At 46.5% G+C, this 20,994-nt stretch overlaps 1 protein-coding gene across 1 annotated transcript; it reads left to right on the forward strand.

Annotated features, from left to right (window-relative positions):
- Positions 1 to 195: 195 nt before the first annotated feature.
- Positions 196 to 20,532, forward strand: Rab5b (RAB5B, member RAS oncogene family). Its single transcript, XM_050128065.1, has 6 exons — positions 196 to 312; positions 11,017 to 11,275; positions 14,738 to 14,889; positions 15,135 to 15,257; positions 16,413 to 16,506; positions 18,131 to 20,532. Exons 2-6 carry the CDS (start codon positions 11,113 to 11,115, stop codon positions 18,244 to 18,246), a joined length of 648 nt encoding a protein of 215 aa, XP_049984022.1. The 5' UTR covers positions 196 to 312; positions 11,017 to 11,112; the 3' UTR covers positions 18,247 to 20,532.
- The last annotated feature ends 462 nt before the right edge of the window (positions 20,533 to 20,994 follow it).

Consider the following 20,994-nt stretch of genomic DNA (forward strand, 5'->3'; position numbering starts at 1 on the left):
CCTCTCTTTAATGGTTCTTCCTCCCGTCCATCTTCGGGGCTTCTCGCTTAGCTATTGGCCTGCGGCCCCGCCAGTCAAGTCTCTCACTGTACTGGTTGGTGACAGCCCCCAAAGCCCGCCTTTCTCCAGGAGAATGGCGGATAGGCGCGCATATAGCCCACCTTCCCCAGGAGGCGGGCGGTGTTGTGATTGGCTGGAGCCCTCGCCCGGCGAGGAGGAGGCGGAGGAGAAGGGGGCAGGAGGTTTGGTTGAGCAGCCGCTGTTTGTCTGTTCCACACAGGCTCGGGCCCGACGGGGGAGACGGAGCCCCAGGTACCGAGCTGATGGAGCCCACAAGGGCAGAGGCGGAGGTCCGGAGAGGAGCGCAGCCTGGCCGGCAGCAGAGGCGGCTCGGGCCTGGGCCTGGGCTAGCCAGGCCCCTGGAGAGGGCAGCAGGGGCGGCCCCGACAGGCCTGGGGGGGGCGCTGAGGAGGTGATCGGCGGGGCTGGAGCCGAGCCTCCGCTGGGGGAGACGGCTGGCTTCTGGCTGCGGCCGCTCGGGGGGACGGGCGTGGGGACCGGAGCCGGGGAGGACCAGGGCCGGCCTTGGTGCTCTGAGCTCGGCGGTGTGGAGGAAGGAACTGGGTCGGGGACCCGGCAGCCAGGGAGGGGAAGCCCATTTGGCAGGAGGTGTGGAGGGGTCAGTGCTACGCCCAGCCCCGAGGGTAGCTGAGGCTGGGTCCCCAGAGGCGGCCGGTGTCGGGGCTTCTTAGCTGAGCGAGAGGCGATCTTTTCAGGAAAAGGGAACTGAGCGGCTCCGGTGTTGCCGAGAGGGATCCGGTCGCAGTGAAGGAAGATTGTCAGTAAATGAAGAATGCTTTACTGAGCTAGAACGGCAAAGTAAGGGAGTAGAAGCAGGGCCTGGTATCAGTTATGGGAACTTCTGGAATGATGGTGAGGAGAGGCCCTGAATCTTGGAGTTCCTTATTCCTTACTCTTTTGTTCTTTAGATGAGATGATTTGAAGTTTGGGGGTACTTCAGGAGTAGGGATGAAGACAGGTAAAATCCTGTTTTCCTTGGCTCCTGGTAGCTCCAGGTTCACCTCCCCCCAACTTTGGTTTGCCCTGGCCTCATAGCTGATCTTTACTGCATCTGCTGTCCTTTTGGTTTGTTAGGTTGGTTTTTCCTATCGCATGTACTGTGAAAGAACTAAGAATCTGGGGGTGCTTTGCCCAGTCTTTCCCACTTCAGAATGTGGTCTGTGATGACTACTTTCAACTTTGACCTAGAATCGGGGACTCTGTCATCTGCGTGGAAAGGGGTTTAGGGATCCCCGGCCACTAGAAAAATGAACCATGTTTGTTGAAACTTCTTTGAAGTTTCTGTGAAATGCTTGGGCATTTTCTAGACAGTTAATGGAGGTCTCCAGGCCTGGAACTGTGAGGTGATATCCCTAAGGGGATTTGGGGGAAGAGTTGAGAAGCTGCCTCCCAGAAAGTTGGCATCGGAGCTTTTCCTTTGTCCACCTCTTCAGGAGGAACTGTTGTGTGATTAACTAGTGAGGTCAAACCCTGAGGTAGTTAGGAAAGGATTATAGAGAATGAAGATGACTTTAAAATTTAGTGTGTGTGTGTGCGCATGTGTGCGTGTGTGTGTGTGTGCGCGTGTGTGTGTGTGTGGAGAGAGAGAGAGAAGGAGGGAGAGGCCTACCAACCTGTCAGTTTTCCATATATCATCGGACCCTGTTGGTTTCCCCTTAGGGTCCTACCTCCTCTTTCCTTCCTATACTAATGCTTCCTATACTAATGCTGTTTATCACTGCACATCTTTTTATTTTTATGTGTGTGTGTGCGTGCACATATATACACACATACATATATATGTATACGCACACATATACACCTGCATATGTATGTGTGTGTGTACATATATGTATAGAGAGAGAGAGAGAAAGAAAGAGAGAGATTTAATTTTATGTGTATGTATTTGTACCAGAGTGTGTATGAGCACCACATGTGTGCAGGAGCCCTCAGAGGTCAGAAAAGGTATTGGATCCCCTGGAACTGAGTTATGGACAACTGGGAGCTGCCATGTGAGTGCTGGGAACTGAGGTTGCAGGTCCTCTGCAAGAGCAGCCAGTGCCCTTAACCACGGAGCCATTTCTCTAGTTTGTATCACTACATTTCTTAATTACCAAAGTAATATACACATATTTCAAAATGTTTAAGCTGTACAGAAATGTGCAAAATCTGAATCTTTGCACACGTAGCTTATTTCATTGAGGGCAGTTAGAGATATTAAATAAGACTGATCTTCCTACTGAACGATGTCCCACCAAAGACAGGGTTCTTCATGTTCTCCCTAAATTCTCTTCTGTCATTCTTTCCACAGTATTCTCCTTTTGGATGATAACTCTGTTATTTATTGTGTTTCTTCTGCAGCTCATCTTGTCTTCTATCAATTCAGAACAAGTGTAGAGTTGTCCTCTGAGTTATCATTTGCTTTCTTCAGTGCATGCACGGTTGTGCACTGGGTGGCCGGAAAACTGCCCAGATACATGAGCAACACTTTTTATGGGCAGGAAAGCAACATTCGTGGAAAGAGTTTTGTTGGGGACGGTTATCAGCATCTCTGCTAGCGTGAGAACCGAACTCCTCACGCCACGGCACTGGGCTGCCTCTCCCTTGTCAGAGAGGGATGGTGATGGTTTTGGTCAAGGGTCCAAACAGTGTGTTTGGAGACGAGGGCTTTTTCTTGTTGCCCTTGAAATCATGTCCTGTATCTTCTCTTGCTTTGCTTTAGCACAGAGATTACTCCTTTGTGGTTTCCTTGTCAGTGTGTGTTGATAGAAATTTGCTTGCTTCCAAATCCTAAGGCATTTCGGGTGGGAAGGGATCAGTGGTGTAGATCCTCGTATGCGTGAAGCCAAATGTAACTGCAGTGTGGAGCAGTGGACAGTAAGGAAGTGCCGTGGCTGTCTGGGAGGGAGGGTGCTCTGAAGCCACACATGATATCCTACCTCCCAAGAATATCGCAGGAGAGATTCAGCCATTCACTGAACAGTAACTGAAGTGAAAAAGGAGTCTCCCAGACGGGAAAGGTTGATTTCTGGGCTAGAATGTAGTTTTTGTTTAAGGGTTATGGGTACATGGCTGTATGGTGGTATGACTTTTGTTCCTAAATTTGTTTCTCAGGGCCACGGATAAACACAGGTATACTGACTCAAAACTTTAAAAAAAAAAAAAAAAAAAAAAAAAAAAACGGAGAGAGCTTTGTTTTTAGGCACTAGGAGTTGCTTCAGTGTTATAAAGACACACTGGGTGCGATTAGGCCTGTGAGACAGGAAGAGCAGTTAGCCCATGAGAATTACAACAGTACACCTTGTAGGTGGGGTTCCTCTATCCTAAGAAGAAGAGCACTGTTTCTGAAGCCTACCTGCAGTCCCTAAGCTGAACTGCGGTCTCTTCGGGTGGCACTGAGGGTTGGGAAGGATCACTTTGCCCTTGATTTCAGGAGTACTTAGGAACAACTACTACTGCTCTGAAGATTTATGGTGACATAATTTTTTTTTAAATCCGACTTTTTGAGAAGTTAGTGGTTTAGCAGAGCAAATGGATTGTAACTCCATGTGATGGAAATGCAGTATTGCTGGCTGGGAGATAGCTCCGCAAGAAAGGGCATTTGTCCCAGGACCCACACTATGGAAGGAGAACACACAACTCCCAGAAGTCGTCCTCTGACCTCCACAAATGTCCTGTGACATTCAAGCACACACACACACACACACACACATACAACAAATGTTTAAAAGATTTTTAATGAAATACAATTTTATCTTCCTTTTAAAAATATGTGTAAATATATTATTAGATACATATTTATAATGTGTACATGCTATATTACCATATGCACACATGTGTGTATGTGTTCGAACAGTAAAGAGTTAGTATAGTAAAATACAGCATGTTAACCATGCTGTACCACTGAGCTATATTTCCAGCTCTTGGCTTTACTTATTTAAAATTTTTTAAACTTTTTGCTTTGAGATAAGTTGCCCACACTGGTTTTGAATTTACTGCCTAGGGAAGCCTAACTTTTTTAGAAATTCATCTACTTTTATTTTATGTGTATGGGTGTTTTACCTATGTGTACGTATGTTTACTACAAGCCTACCTGGTGCCTCTGAAGGACAAAACAGCTTATATCCCTTATAATTGGAGTTATAGTTGTAATAACCCAAGTTCTGCAAGAGGCAGTGGTGCTACTAATGCTTAGCCATCTCTCCAGCCCCTCAGTCTTGGTCTAAATTAGCTTTTCTTCTTTCTTTTTTGGTTTTTAAGACAGGGTTTTTCTGTGTAACAGAGAAACAGCCCTAGCTCCCCTGGAACTCACTTTGTGGACCAGGCTGGCCTCAAACTCACAGAGATCCACCGCCTCTGCCTTCTGAGTGCCGGGATTAAAGGTGTGCGCCACCACTGCCCAGCTCTTAGCTTTTCCTTGGGACTCTAGAGCAATGATGAATTTTGCTGTAGTCAGAAGATAATGACACAGTGTCACCGGTGACATTTATACTCAACCCTGTAAGTTAAGTGTTTGCTAGGCAGACAAATTAAGGAATGGCATTCCAATCTTTCCCAGGTCAATAATAGGGAGTTAGTACTACCATGCTGATAAGCGATAAGCATGCTTTTTGCCTTTTGGACAAGTACAAGGGGGCGGTTGGAGGAGGTAGAACTCTTGAGCAGTGACTCACTGGATAATGTTGACCCAACAGAATTAAAGAGCTCAGCTAAGTAATGCAAATCTCAGCTCAAGATTTTGGTGATTTGGGTCTGAACCAAGTTGGAAGAGAAATGAGGGTATCTTTTGGCTTCTGTTCCATCATCCTTTAGAAAAGCTCACACTGACCCCAGAGATCACCAGCTCCTACAGATTGCCAGTTTTCCCTTTGCCAACTATCCAGGCAGGGCTTGGTCAAGACCCGGTAACACAGGAGTAGTTCTCGTCCTATAGGTACAGTGTGAGACCAGATCCTAGGGAAAGCCTGCTTTCCTAACTTGTTTTGAGTTCCATTGAGACAGAAGCTTTATCCAGTGTACACTGATATTTGTATTTTGGTACACTCTCCAAAGTTAAGCATTTCCTGATTGCTTGAGAAGTACAGTGGAGGCATGGGGGAGATAGCTCAGTGGGAAGCATGCTTTCGAAGTCTTGATTTTGGTCCCTAACACCCATGTGAAAGCAAAAACAAAACTGGTATACAGTTGTAATCCCAGCACTAGAGAGGTATAGAGATAGGCAGGTTCCTGAGGCTCACTGGCTATCCATCCAGCCTAGCCTAATTGGTAAGCCAGTGAGAAACCCTGTTTGAAAAAGCCAATTGATAGTGCTGGAGAGACATCTCAGATTGTCCTCTGTCACCATATGCATGCATGGTACAGTAGAGGCTGGCGTGGAGGTGACTTTAATCCCAGCACTTGGAAGGCAGAGACAAGCAAGTCTAAGTTTGAAGCCAGCTGGTTCTACAAAGTGATTTCCAGGTCAGCCAAAGCCAAAGAGAAACCCTGTCTTCAACAACAACAGAAAGTTCAGTAGAGCTGGGTAGGTGATTTGCATCTATAATCCCAGCATCTGGGCAGCTGGGACAGGATGATCACAAGAATAAGACTCTTGTCTCCAAAAATGTTTAAAACAAAATACAGTGGAGGAGGCTGAGTGTGGCGGCACATCTCTGTATCCCGGCACATAGAAGGAAACACCCATGGGTGTTTTGCTGGTGTTCTTCCAGACAGGGTTTCTCTATAGCCCTGGCTGTCCTACTCTGTAGACCATACTGACTTCAAACTCAGAGATGAGTTCTGCCTGCCTCTGCCTCCTGAGCGCTGGAGTTAAAGGCAGGTGCCATCGCTGCTGGGCTGTGAATTGAAGACCAGCCTAGGATACACAGCCACAGGCAAACATTATCTCAGAAAAAAAGAAAAAGTAAGAAAGAAAAAAAGGAAGGAAAAAGTGCAGTGGTATAAAGGAAACAAGAATACTGTATAGCTCCTATACTTATTTAGAGTTTAGAGATGGTCTCTCTCTGGTTTTTTTTTTTTTTTACATATTTATTATATATACAATATTCTGTCTGTGTGTCTGCCTGCAGGCCAGAAGAGGGCATCAGATCTCATTACAGATGGTTGTGAGCCACCATGTGGTTGCTGGGAATTGAACTCAGGACCTTTGGAAGAGCAGGCAATGCTCTTAACTGCTGAGCCATCTCTCCAGCCCTAGTTTGTTTTTCAAGACAGGATTTCTGTATTTGGAGCCTATCCTAGAACTAACTCTTGTAGACCGACCAGGTTGGCCTCAAACTCACTGAGATCTGCCTGCTGTCATTAAAGGCATATGCCACCACTGCCTGTCTTGAGATGGTTTCTCTTTATAATAGATCTGGCTGCCCTGGAACTCAGTTTGTAGATCAGGCTGGCCACAGACTCTGTCTGCTTCTGCTTCCTGAATGCTATGATTAAAGAAAGACGTGAGCCACTGCTCCCCAGCCTGGCTGACTATACTTTTTTTTTTTTTTTTTTTTTTTTTTTTTTTTTAATTTTTGAGACAGGGTTTCTCCGTAGCTTTTTGGTTCCTGTCCTGGAACTAGCTCTTGTAGACCAGGCTGGCCTCGAACTCAGAGATCCGCCTGCCTCTGCCTCCCGAGTGCTGGGATTAAAGGTGCACCACCACCTCCCGGCCTAGCTGACTATACTTAATACCTGATAAATTGACTAATTTTATGAGCCTCAATCTCCTTACTTGCAAAGTGGAGATGGACTATCTGATGTATGGATTGGCTCTGACCTGCGTGACTGACTTACAGGGCTGGTATTTTGGACTGAGCAGAGTATGGCGGCCATGTACCGGCAACTCTTGTTTCCTGGTGGTCTTGTCCCTGAGTGCTGGGATTAACTGCTTGACCCAGGAGGCCCCGTCAGCTGCACTGAAAGTGAAAGGGAGGAATGGCCTCAGGCTTGAAGGTGGTAAAGATAACACCTGCTGCTGTGCTTTGGTTTACTTTTTGCCTTGAGACCTTGAGAGCTTGTTTGGAGGTCCTAGCAGGCAGCGCCTCACACCTTGACTGAAACAGTCCTCTCCAGGACTTGTTCTTTTTTTTTTTTTAATATTTATTTATTTATTATGTATACAATATTCTGTCTGTGTGTATGCCTGCAGGCCAGAAGAGGGCACCAGACCTCATTACAGATGGTTGTGAGCCACCATGAGGTTGCTGGGAATTGAACTCAGGATCTTTGGAAAAGCAGGCAATGCCCCCAGGACTTGTTCTTTAAGAGGGACTCCTCACTTTTAACTGTGAAGGAGGAGGATGGAGGTTGGTGGATGACTTGTTACAGCCAAAGCACTCACTTTTTTTCTTTGCCTTTAAGTGGATCATTTTCCCATTGTCAACTCTAGAAAAAACAAAAAACTGGGAATGGTGGTGCAGCGTGAGGCAGGGCAATTTGGGCTACATAATAAGATCCCCACTCAAAATAAATAGGGAAGACAGCTCAGCAGTTGCTAGCAGAGGACCCAGGTTCAGCTCCAAGCTCACAGCTTTATAATTCCAGTTCTGAGGCACTAGGAATACATACGGCATACATACATGCAAGCAAAACACTGAAACACAAACAAAAGCCAGGTGTGGAGGTGCATGTGGTGCACACCTTTAACTCCATCACTGGGGTGCAGGGGAGGGGCTCACACCTGTGGTGCACACCTTTAACTCCATGCTGGAGTGCAGGGGAGGGGCTCACACCTGTGGTGCACACCTTTAACTCCATCACTGGAGTGCAGGGGAGGGGCTCACACATGTGGGATGGGACACAAAGATACTGGGATCTGAGTTTGAGGCTAGCATGGTGTACAAAGAGAGTTTCAGCCCATCTGAGGCTATAATGAGACCTTTTTTTTAAAAAAAATTAGCAGAATAAGCAATCAGTTGAATTGATGATGGGGCCTGGTGCCCTATCTAGAGTCCTTGCACTTGAGAAAATAGAGGATTATGAACTCCAGCCTGGGCTACATTAGGCCCTTACTTTAAAAAACAAACAACTAAAGAAAGAAAAGAAAATCAATTGAATTTTTAAAAATATTTTTTAGTTTATATATATATGTATATATATAAACTAAAACTAAACAAACAACTAAAGAAAGAAAAGAAAATTGAATTTTTAAAAATAGATTTTTTTAGTATATATATATACATATATATATATATATATATATAGTGTGTGTGTGTGTGTGTGTGTGTGTGTGTGTGTTTAGTTCAGTGCAGGTTCCCGTGGAGGATAGGGGCATTGGATCACCTGAAATTGGACTTACAGGTAGTTATGAACCACTCAACATGGGTGCTAAGAACTGAACTTGAATCCTCTTGAAGATCAGCTGAGCCACTTCTCTGGCCCCAAATGTTTGGTTGTTTTAAGTTTTGGTTTTTATTGTTGTTATTTGTTGTTTTGTTTCTGGCTTTTCGAGACAGGGTTTCTCTGTGTAACTTTGGAACCTGTCCCGGCACTTGCCTTGTAGACCAGGCTGGTTTCGAACTCACAGAGATCTACCTGCTTCTGCCTTCTAAGTGCTGGGATTAAAGGCATGTACCACTCTGCCCAGCTGTTTGTTTTTTTTAATTTAAAAAATTTTAACCTTTATTTTTGGCTATATTTCTTGGGTATTCTGTCTGCATGTCTTTGTACCCCGTGTGTACAGTGCCCTCAGAGGCAGGAGGGTGTTGGTTTCCCTAGGATTGGAGTTACAGAGCCACAGTGTAGATGCTGGGAATTAAACCTCAGTCCTCTGGAAGAGCAACCAGTGTTAGCTGCTTAGCCGTCTCCCCATTACACAGGGTCTCATTGTGTAGTCTAGGCGAGCTTCAGTCTCATTCTCGTGCCTCAGACTCACAAATCCTAGGATTATAGGCATATGTGACCATGCTGAACTTGAATCCTACATATCCATTTCAGTTCTACACCTCTGATCTTTAAGTCTAGTTATTGCATTTAAGAATGGTGTTTTTATAATCACGATGAGATTAATGATGGTTTATAGTTTGGGTTGCCCGTCAGTTACAGTGAAGAGCAAAAACGAACAGATGGCTGAGGTCACCTATTGAAGTGAGAGGTGGTCTTTTCTAACTCCATAGTTATTAATTTCCAACAACCCAAGGTTGCTTAGGAGCAAGAAAGTTTGCTGACCTGTTTCTAAGTGAGCTATTGCTTGACTTCGGTCTCTGGGATATTAAGGCTCTGCAACCCAAGCGTTCTTATGACTCTTCTCCCCGCTCCCCCCTATGCTCCAGCTGTTTCCCAGGGCCAGAGTGACGCATCTGTCTGTGGCTATAAGAATTCACCTGTCGCCGGGCGGTGGTGGCGCACGCCTTTAATCCCAGCACTTGGGAGGCAGAGGCAGGCGGATCTCTGTGAGTTCGAGACCAACCTGGTCCACAGAGCTAGTTCCAGGACAGGCTCCAAAGCCACAGAGAAACCCTGTCTCAAAAAAAAAAAAAAAGAATTCACCTGTCTTAGTGCTCGTGTTTTCATATTTAAAAAGGTAACATTGAGGCTTAATGTTCTTCCCCTTGGATCATATACTTTTAAATAGATAAGTATGAGGGAATAACTGGGAACTTTTCCCTGGTGTGTGTGTATGTTGGGGGATATGTCACCTAGACATTGCTGTGGGGATATCTCTGTTGGTGTACAGCCCCCAATTTGAGAAAGACTGCACAGTTGTTTAAGAAGCAAACTAATTCTGATTTGCAGTAATCATTTTCAGATTTCTTGGGACAGTTAATTGTGTGTGCTGTGTGTGTTTTAAGTGTGTACATGTGTATAGGTGTGCACACATACACATGTGAAAACCTGACTAATTTGGAACTTGCTGTGTATACTAGGCTGGCCTCAGACTTAGAGCCACCTGCCTCTGCTCCCAAATGTGCAGCACTGCATCCACCAGAGTGTGAGTCTCTAAAGAGTGGGGTGAGGAGGATAACGAGGCTTCTGTGTGTAACAGCTCTAGCTGTACTGGAACTCTTTATTTGTAGATCAGGCTGGCCTCAAACTCACAGATCCTCCTGCCTCTGTCTCCCGGGCACTGGGATTAAAGGTGTGTGTCACCATGCCTGTTGATTTAAAAAAACGTTAATAATACTGTGTGTCAGGATTAGTAATTGTCATTTCCGTAGATTACTCTCTCAACCCTCTGTATAATTTGTATGATGATGATAGTGGGTTGTGGGGCTGGCCTGGCCTCAGTAATGCTGATTCTCCTGCCTCAGCGCCCTGAATGCCTGGATTCCAGGTCTCCGTCTCCCACACCTACCACTGAATGTCAGCTGTGGAGGACCTTATCAGAAGTGCAACCAGAGCTAGGCTGTAGGAACAGGGAAATGAAGTGACTTCACATACCTGTGATCACAGCACTCAGAGGCAGGGGCAGGGAGGTCACAGTAATGTCAGGGCCAGCCTGGTCTACATAGTGAGTTCCAGGCCAGCCAAGGCTATGCAGTGGATCCTATATCAGAAAACCAAAGTAAGCTGGACATGGGGAGCATGTGGGCCTGCAATTCTCGCACTTAAGGAAGGTAAAGCCAGAAGGATTAGAAAGTCGCCCTGAGCTGTCTAGATACTGTCAGAGAAACCCTGTTGAGTGTGGTGGCTCCTGCCTCTATCCCCAGTGCTTGGGAGACAGGCAGGAAAACTGTCACCAGTTCAAACCCACTTGGGCTATAGGCCAAAGTTTTTAGACCATTTCATAAAACAAAAAAGCTGGGCAGTGCTGGTTCACACCTTTAATCCCAGCACTCAGGAGGCAGAGGCAGGTGGATCTCTGTGAGTTTGAGGCCAGCCTGGTCTACAAGAGTGAATTCTAGGACAGCTAGGGCCATACAGAGAAACCCTGTCTCAACAAAAACAAAAACAAACAAACAATGCTAAGGGGAAAAGAAGTGACTGCAGTTTAAATGATCCTGTGTCTAATTTTATTTACTTTTTTCCTTACAGGATTGTTGAAGCCTGAAGTCCCTCCCCTTCCCCTCCCCCTTTGCCGCTCTGTGGCATCCCCCTCCCTCTACCCTTTCCTGCTTGGACAACCTGGATATGACTAGCAGAAGTACAGCCAGGCCCAATGGGCAGCCCCAGGCCAGCAAAATATGCCAGTTCAAACTGGTCTTGCTGGGAGAGTCTGCAGTGGGGAAATCTAGCCTGGTGTTACGCTTTGTCAAAGGGCAGTTCCATGAGTACCAGGAAAGTACCATTGGAGGTGAGTGTCTAACGAATGTTCAGTACTTAGTGGGGCTTGAAAGGGCCGTTAGGACTTGATTGTGGAATTGGCTCTCAGTACCATTTGGGAATCTCAGAAATGAAAACCCTGTAGAAAGATTAGGTATTCAAGATGATTCTTAGCAGTCTAGAGTTTGAGGCCAGCCTGGCTTACATGAGCCCCTGTGACAATTAAAAAAAAAAAAAAATTAGGCCAAGCATGGTGGCAGATGCCTTTAATCCCAGCACTAAGGAGGCAGAAGTAAGCAGATCTCCGTGTATTTCAGGCCAGTTTGGACTACATAGTGAGTTCCACGATAGTCGAAGCTATGTAAAGAGACCCTGTCTCAAAATAAATAAATAAATTGCAAATAAAAGCTGGGCCTGTAGCTAATGCCTCTAATCATAGTTCTCAAGAGACCCAAGCCAGGAAGGTTGCTGCGAGACGACAAAGGCCAGTGACATTCCTGCCTTCTTACCCTTTCTCTCGCTCTCCTTTATTTAGTTAGTCGGTTGGTTGGTTTTTCTAGATTTCTAGACAAGGTTTCCCTGTGTAGTCCTGTCCTATAACTCTCTTTGTAGACCAGGCTGGCCTCGAACTCAAAGAGATCCTCCTCCCTCTGCCTCCCAAATGCTGGGATTAAAAGTGTGCGCCACCACTGCCCAGCTCAGTGAAGCTCCATTGAGTGACATCACGAGATAGAAATAGAGCAGGCTGACGTGGGAACACTTTGGAAGCTAAGGTGGGGGACTGCTTCAAGTTCCAGATTAGCCTGAGACTACCTAACAAGACCCTATGTCAAAAAAACACCAGGGACTTGAGAGGTGACTGAGAAGTTAAAAGTACACACTTTTCTTGGCCGGGGGGCCGGGGGGGGGGGGGGGGGGGGGGGGGGGGGGGGGGGGGGGGGGGGGGGGGGGGGGGGGGGGGGGAGGTGGGGAATGAACGTGATGGGCAGAGACACACTGTGAACATACCAGGTTTGGTTCTGAACAAGCCTTTCTCAGGTGGCTCACAACCACCTGTCACTCCAGTTCTCCTCAGACACTAGCACTGCCCACACACAATACATGTCATTTATGAAAATGGGTATTTTAGAAACATATACATAATTTGAAATAAAACCCTTATTTTGTTTGTTTTGTTTTTTGAGGCAGGATTTCTCTATGTAACTTTGGAACCTGTCCTGGAACTAGCTCTTGTAGCTCAGGCTGGTCTCGAACTCACAAAGATCCACCTGCTTCTGCCTCACAAGTACTGGGATTAAAGACCACTGCCTGCTTAAAATAAAACCTTTAAGAGCAAAAGACTTAGGCCTATAATCTTAGCTCCCTGGTTGGCTAAAGCGGGAGAATCCAAGTTCAACACTTGTAATAGAGTGAGTTCCAGATCAATCTGCTTTACAAACAAGACCCTGACTGCAAAGAAGAAGGACTAAGATTACAGCATGCACAGCCTCAGTACCATCCCATCAAAATTTATTTTTCTGTTTTGGAACAGTAATTCGTGATCAAATATGTAATCAGATGAATCTTTTGATAAACCCAACATGCTCTTCAACAACACCACTCTTACTTAGTAACCTTGCAAAATCTGTATTAAAACCCCTTCTAAAAAATATTCTTTTTTTTTTTAAATATTTATTTATTATGTATACAATATTCTGTATGTCTGCAGGCCAGAAGAGGGCACCACACCTCATTACAGATGGTTGTGAGCCACCATGTGGTTGCCAGGAATTGAACTCAGGACCTTTGGAAGAGCAGGCGGTGCTCTTAACCACTGAGCCATCCCTCCAGCCCCCCTAAAAAATATTCTTGGGAAGCCGGAGATGGCTCAGTGGTTAGGTGAGCTTGTGGTTCTTTCAGAGGACCTGAATCCCCAGTGTCCACATCAGGTGGGCAGCTCACACCGCTGTAATTCTAGCCTGGGGTCTCCCATGCTTCTGATTCATGTAGGTGTCTGCATTCAAATGCACACACCCGTCATAGACACACAAATAAGTGGTAAACTATTTTAGAAAAGAAAAATTTCCAGCCGGGCAGTGGTGGTGCACGCCTTTAATCCCAGCAGTCGGGAGGCAGAGGCAGGCAGATCTTTGTGAGTTTGAGGCCAGCCTGGTCTACAAGAGCAAGTTCCAGGAGAGGCTCCAAAGCTACAGAGAAACCCTGTCTCAAAAAAGAAAAATTGACATTTTTACTGGGGGGGGGCGGGGAGGGGAGAGAATATGGGCCAATGAGATGGCTTAGAAGCTAAAGGTACTTACTTTGCTTAAGCTGAGGACAGTTCAGTCCCTAGAACCCCTGTAAAGGTGAAGGAAAGGACTGTCCTAGCACCTGCCCTCAAGCTTTAAAGTGTTGTGGGCTTTGTTTGTTTGGGACAGGGACTCATGTAGCCTAGACTGGTGTAGCACGAATGCTGTTGTTTTCCTGGTCCTCCTCCCTCCACCTCCCAAGTGCTGGAACAAGTGTGTCATGCCCTGAAAATATTCTCACTCTTCTTAAGTTATTACTTTTATTATAGGGTTTCTTTATATAGCCCTGACTGTCCTGGAACTCAGAGATCTGCTTGCCTCTGCCTCCTGAGTGCTGGACCACCCTCCGCCTAGCACTTCATTATTTCTTAGCCCCTTAAGGCTAGAACAGCTGGGCGCCGGTGGTGCACACCTTAATCCCAGCACTCAGGAGGGAGAGGCAGGTGGATCTCTGTGAGTTTGAGACCAGCCTGGTCTACAGAGTGAGTTCCAAGACTGCCAGAGCTACAGAAAAACCCTGTCTCAAAAAAACAAATAAACAACAAAAGGGTAGAATATGGATGACTATGCAAGTGCGAAACGTATTCTCTATCCCTCACAGCTGGCCATATTCTCCATTTCTTAGCTAGAAAACTTTTTTTAGGATTTATATTTATGTGTATGAGTGTTTCACCTGTATACCACGTGCATACAGTGTCTGTGGAGACAGAAGAGAATCAGATCCCTTGGACTAGAGTCAGAGACAGTTGTGAGCCATGTGGTTGCTGGGATTGAACCTCAGGTCCTCTGGAAGAATAGCGGTGTTCTCTACTACTAAGCTCTACTACTAATCCCAGCATTCAGGAAGCAGAAGCAGGCAAATCTCTTTGACTTCAAGGCCAGCCTTAATCAGTTCCAAGAGCCAGTGCTACACACTGAGACCCTTGCTTAAATGAATAAACAAACACAAGGTCTCACTTGGCCCAGACTGACCTCACACTTGTTAAATACCCCAGTATAACCTGAACTCCTGACACTCCTGCCTTTGCCAACAAATGTTGAGAGGCCATCTTAGTCCTGTTCCAATACACACACACACACACACACACACACACACACACACACACACACACAGAACACTAGGCCTATAATTGACGAACCTGGGTGGGAGCTGTAGGGTCTTCCCATCCATCCTCCCACTTACAGCTTCTTTATTTTCTTCTTCATAGCGGCCTTCCTTACCCAGTCTGTGTGTCTAGATGACACAACAGTCAAGTTTGAGATCTGGGACACGGCTGGGCAGGAGCGATACCACAGCCTAGCCCCCATGTACTACAGGGGTGCCCAGGCTGCAATTGTGGTTTATGATATTACTAATCAGGTAAGTGGACTGAGAAGATTGTTTATCAAGAAGACTTACTTATAGAAATTAAATTAGGTGGGGGAGAAGAAACGGGTTCTTGAAATAGCACAATAAAAGTACTGAGTATGTTTCCAGGTAGTCAACTAGAGGAGGTGAGCGAGAGCGGGAAGGGCACCTGGGGAGAGTAGTGAGACTGGGTTTTGAAGGTGGCAGTTGTGGATTAGCACTCATTCCAGCCCATTCTCTCTCTCATGTTTTCCTAGGAAACTTTTGCCCGGGCAAAGACATGGGTAAAGGAACTGCAGCGGCAAGCCAGCCCTAGCATTGTTATTGCCTTGGCAGGGAACAAAGCTGACCTTGCCAACAAGCGCATGGTGGAGTATGAAGTAAGATGGTCTACAGAGCCCCTCCCTAACACACACCACTCTTGAAAAGTCACATGAGGCACTCATTGTTCCGCTTCCTAGTTGTGCACCACATTACATATAGCAACACTGTGGCCATAACGGCAGCCAGAAGATTTTAGAAGAGTTAGAAGATTGCAGATCAGAGGGGTAAGGAAATTTCACTTGTAGTGACCAGGGTAAAAACAGGAAGAAGGGAGCAGTTAAATTTGCGGTAAGGAGGTATTGACATGCCATAACCCACAGATTCCTATCAGTTCACCCTTCTCCATAACGAGAACTCCTTACACTGGGGAGGTGGTTCCAGTTGTACAGTGCTTGTGTGGCCCAGCTGAGGACTTGGGGATCCCAGCACCCACATGAAAAAGGCTTGGTAAGGTAGCACATGCCTGCAGTCTCAGTGCTGGCGATGTGGAGAGTGGAGTATCACAGGGGCTTGCTGGCAGCTACTCGAGCCAAAACAGTCAGTTTCTAGTTCAGTGAGAGATGTGTCTTAAACACTAATAAAGTCCTGGGCGGTGGTGGCTCACACCTTTAATCCCAGCTCTGGGGAGGCAGAGGCAGGTGGATATCTTGAGTCTGAGGCCAGCCTGTTCTACAGAGTAAGTTCCAGGACAGCCAAGGCTGTTACACAGAGAAACCCTGCATCAAAAACCAAAAACAGTATAATAAGGTGGGAACTGGCAAGAAGTCTATCGGGTAAAGTTGCAAGCCTGGAGGCCTCAATTCGATCCCTGGAATCCACATGAAGGTGGAAGGAGAGAACCAACTCCATTGTTGACTCTGACCTTCACTAGTACAGCATGGCATTCAGGCCTGTATGTACAAACACATGCACACATGTACTACATGCATAGAAACAGTAAACTGAAAAAACAAGATGAAAAGCAATTGAGGAACATGTCCAAAGTTAACCTCTGACCTATACATGTGAACACATCTGAACGTTATCTACACACACAGGTTCCTGACATCTCTTTGTTGAACTTAGTGGGTTTATGTTGAGGGAAATCATTATGATATTATGGGCTGGGGCCAACTAGTAGAAAAGGGCTTTAAGTGGAGAAATGAAAAGTATTCCCTCACTCTAGAGTGCTGCATGCGAATGAGAAAGCAATACTACTTTTGTCCTTTTAGGAGGCTCAGGCATATGCAGATGACAACAGCTTATTATTTATGGAGACTTCAGCTAAGACTGCTATGAACGTGAATGATCTCTTCCTGGCAATAGGTAAGGGCAGAGTGACCCGAAGTCTTCCGTCTCTCCTTGTCTATTATGTAAAGCTGCCCTTAACCAGACCAAGGCTAGGGGGTTGTATAGATCACTGTAGGTGCGGGGCTGGAGATTAGCACGGTGGTGTATACCAGCTTGGCCTATGTAATTAATTCCAGGACAGCCAGAGAGACCATATCTCAGGAAATAAAAAGAAAGAAAAAAATACTAGGCCAGCCAGGCTAGCTATGTGTTTAAACTTTTCTCAAAAGAAAAAAAAAAATCCGGGCAGTGGTGGTACATGCCTATCCCAGCACTCAGGAGGCAGAAGCAGGCAGATCTCAATGAGTGCCTGGTCTACAGAGCAAGTTCTAAGAAAGCCAGGGCAACACAGACTCTGACTCAACAACCCTGACTCAAAAAAACAAAAGAAAAGAGGGGGAAAAGGTAAATCAAAACCCTTCAAGCTGGCATGGTAGTGGATGCACGCAGTCTCATTTGGGGCAGTGGGCTGGAGCAGAAAGATTGCAGCCTAAGCTGTTTGTGAAGACGGGGTGAAGCACACCCATAATCATAATTCTTGGAAATGGAGACAAGGGATCAAGGGCATCCTTGGATGTTTAGCAAGTTTGAGGCCAATCTGGCTACATGAGACCTTGCTTAAAAAACAGAAAGTGGGTCAGAGAGATGACTCAGTGGTTAAGAATACATTCTCTGTTTTTTTATTTGCTTGTTTTTGTTTTTTTAAGATGGGGTTTCTCTCTGTAGCTTTGGAGCCTCTCCTGGAACTTGTTCTGTAGACCAGGCTGGCCTCAAACTCAGCATGTATGCTGCAGGCCAGAAGAGGGCACCAGGTCTCATTATAGATGGTTGTGAGCCACCATGTGGTTGCTGGGAATCGAACTCAGGACCTCTGGAAGAACAGCCAGTGCTCTTAACCTCTGAGCCATCTCTCCAGCCTTTGCTCTTGTATTCATAATGATGTGGGTTTGTAAGCACCAAAACCAGGTGGCCAAAATCACCTGTAATTCAAACTTCAGGGGGTACAACAGCTCTGATTTCTGAGGGCACCTGCTCATACACATAGTTTAAAACATAATAAAAAGAAACCAAAGCCAGTGGTGATGGTGCATGCCTTTAATCCCAGCCCTTGGGTGGCAGAGGCAGGTGGATCTCTGAGTTCAGGGCCAGTCTGGTCTGTAAGAGCTAGTTCCAGGGCAGGCTCCAAAGCTACAGAGAAACCCTGTCTTGGGGCCGGTGGGGGGGGGGGGACCCAAAATTAAAAGTGGTGTGGTGGTGTATGCCTGTAATCCTGCCATCTGGGAGGCTAAAACAGGATCAAAAGTTTGAAGCTAGTCTGGACTACAGAGTGAGAGAAGCCAAGGTCAGAGACAGCAGTGGGTTCGCACCCCAGCACCATCAAGCAAGAAAATCTCCAGCTGTAGAAACAGCTTCGTTTCCTCTAGTAACTTCCATCCTCTGCAGCTTTAGCTCCCTGTGTTAGTGAGGTCTGCAAGTACTTGCGTCCTTTTCGGGTGATTATTTGATCTTACTTTGCCCCTACTCAGTAGTCTTTTTGTTTAGGGCAGGAAGTAGCTGAGAGTAAAATCTACCATGCTTTGTTCCATTCTCTTATTTTTAGCAAAGAAGTTGCCAAAGAGTGAACCCCAGAATCTGGGGGGTGCAGCAGGCCGGAGTCGAGGCGTGGATCTCCATGAGCAGTCCCAGCAGAACAAGAGCCAGTGTTGTAGCAACTGAGGGTGGCTAGCAGCAAACACGTGTGGAGTTAGCACGAGAGCTAAGACATAACCTCCATCCCCACCCCTCAGCACACAGCCCCACGGTAACAGCACACTGAGCCCTGGCTCCCAAGGGCTGCACCTGACAGCTCTGTCATGGCACTTTTTAATGCTTCAGCAACCAACACCAGGCAGCTGTTGCCACCACTATGCCCTACTCTGGGGTTTGGGGGTCAAATCTCCCCAGGACCTTCCTTCCAAAACAAACTTTCTTCACTTTGTATTCTAGGTGCAAGACAGTGGCCTCCTCATTGTTACTCCCCCACTGTGTTCTTCCCATGTTTCAGGGAAGACTTTTGTCTCCTGCCTCTTCCCTCTCCCACTTCTCATCACTCCCTGTTCTTGATCCTGTTTCCTCCTCTTCCCAAGATGATGAAAGGTAAACCAGGGACTGAGAAGGGAGACAGTGTAATTTTAGTTACATTAAGGGCCCTGCAAGGACGGTAAGGCTCAGAGCAGGAAGGAGTAAGGAAATACTTGTTTGTTTTATTTATCTGGTAGGAGTTTCTTGTCTGTGAGACACTGCAGCACCCATCATTTGGACTGGTGGACAGTGTTCCTAGGTAGGAGTGAGATAGGGAGGGAAGCCTGCAGGCCCCATCTGGGAGTTGAATTAGCTGACTGGATAAAGGTTGAGGTGCAGTGTCATCTGTGGCTCTGGAACTCATCCCAAAGCTGTTTTCCCTCACCCACTCACCCCCACTCCAGTGTGGGGATTGGACCTCCGAGTGCTCCAAAGAATCTTCACTGGTTGCCTGCACCCTTAGCTCTGCTGTGAGTAATTGGGGGAGGTACCAGTTTCTGGTACCCATCCTCTGGTTATACATAGGCATTTCCCTACCCTGGCCTTGACATGGCCTTCGCCCCAGACGCCATGCCCCTGCAGTTTGCACTTTAATTGATGGTAGTTCAGTCAGCATACATGTTTTACGGGGGTTTTGATTGATTTACCTATCCTTCAACCTTTTTAATTAAATGGAATGTACAATGTATGAGGTTTGGGGGGCACTATGGAAAACTCGAGCCCAGTCTCCACTGCTAGCCTCCTCTGACCGATTCATGCCTCTGTCTGAGCAACTGTGGAGTGGCCTCAGACAGCATGGGCCATGGTAGTGGAGTGAAGGAGGGTCAGGCAAAGGGAGTGTCTTATCTTCCCAGGGTTCACATTCACCTTGCTATATCTCACCGTGTCTTTTCTACTTCCCTGTAAATACTTAGTCTTTATTCCCACTGTACAGGCCGTTCTGTCCCGTTGCCCCTTTTTTCTTAGTATCTTGAGTTAGTTCCTCCTTCACCCACCCCCCCACTCTTACTCAATCCATGCACCACTAGAGGCTCCTGCCACAGAGGCCACTTGTCCTATGACAGGCGCAGCTAGAACTGAAGGTGCCTCATAGCTGCCTTGTGTCATCAGAGGGCGTGGTCCTTCTGAAGTCTCTGGCCTCTACATCCTTCCTTAGGTGTTTTAGGGTGTCTGTGGGAAGCCATCAAGGCAAGAGGGAACTCAGTTGTTTTGTGTGTTAGCCAGAATTTTTGGGAAATTTGCAGAAGGAAGGAAAGACCACAGTAACCTAGAGTTAGAGCCTTTCTGTCCCTTTGGCTGACAGACTACCTTTTGTTCCAGAGAGCTGAGGAATCCATGAAGCCAAGATTCTCAAGGACCCTGCTCAGGGTCTTCCGCTTAGGCTTCAATTCTCTTCCTTTTCCAAGGGCAGCCTTAGTTCTCACAGCCCTGAAACACACATAAGTCTCCAACTTTTCCTAGAACCCGTGAGTCCTCCAAAGCACCAGGTGCATCTGGAGACTCTGGGGTGGCTAAATCTTCTCTGCAGTCTCTATGGGACAAGAGTGAAGGTGTTTCATTGCCTAGGGGCTGGGAGAACAATTCCCTGGGCTTTTCTCCTCCTCCCTCCCTTAGGAACAGTGTTGGCCTTAGCTCCCGGGCCTGGCTGCTGCCTCCCCTCTATCTACTCCTACCAGCTCTTCTGCCTTCTTTTGAGCCCTGTTGGGCTTGAGGGTTCTTGTTGTTCTCTGCCCGCCCTCCTGTTATCTTTTTTCTTTTGATCAATTTTTTGGGGGGAGGAGTCCTTTTTTTTTTTTTTTTTTTTGCCTTCATTTTTTTTCCTAAGAAAGCATTTGCCTTTCTTTCCCTCTCCTTCTAACATAACAATCGTGGTAACAGAATGCAACTGCTGATTTATCGATGTATTTAATGTAAGTAAAAAAAGGAAAAAAAGAAAGTGCACTGGACTCTTGCTTTGTTTTTACCTCTGCCTGAAACAAAATCGGGAAGGAAGCCGGGCAGTGGTGGGCACCGGCACGTTTAATCCCAGCACTCAGGAGGCAGGCGGATCTCTTGAGTTCGAGGATAACCTGGTCTGCAGAGCAAGTTCCAGGAAGCCAGGGCTACACAGAGATACCCTATCTTGCAAACAAACAAACAACTGGGAAGAAAGAACCCAGTGAGATACTATGGAACCTCTGACATACCTTCCTCCCCATCTTATTAATGGCACCTCATTATTTTCTCTAACCTTTTCTTGGACACTTGAAGAACCAATTTGGAAAATAACCTTTGTTTTGTGAACTGTTCCCACTCAAAGACATGATAACCTATCACATCTGACTTCTATCGTTCCTGTGTGCACTGGGGTGGTCTGAGGATCTCTCTTGGAGTTTCTTGAGACTGGAAGAGGAATGGCATAGC

This window comes from Alexandromys fortis, unplaced genomic scaffold, assembly GCF_014885135.2.
Source record: "Alexandromys fortis isolate MF-2015 unplaced genomic scaffold, M_Fortis_MF-2015_v1.1 scaffold_263, whole genome shotgun sequence".
NCBI lineage: Eukaryota > Metazoa > Chordata > Mammalia > Rodentia > Cricetidae > Alexandromys > Alexandromys fortis.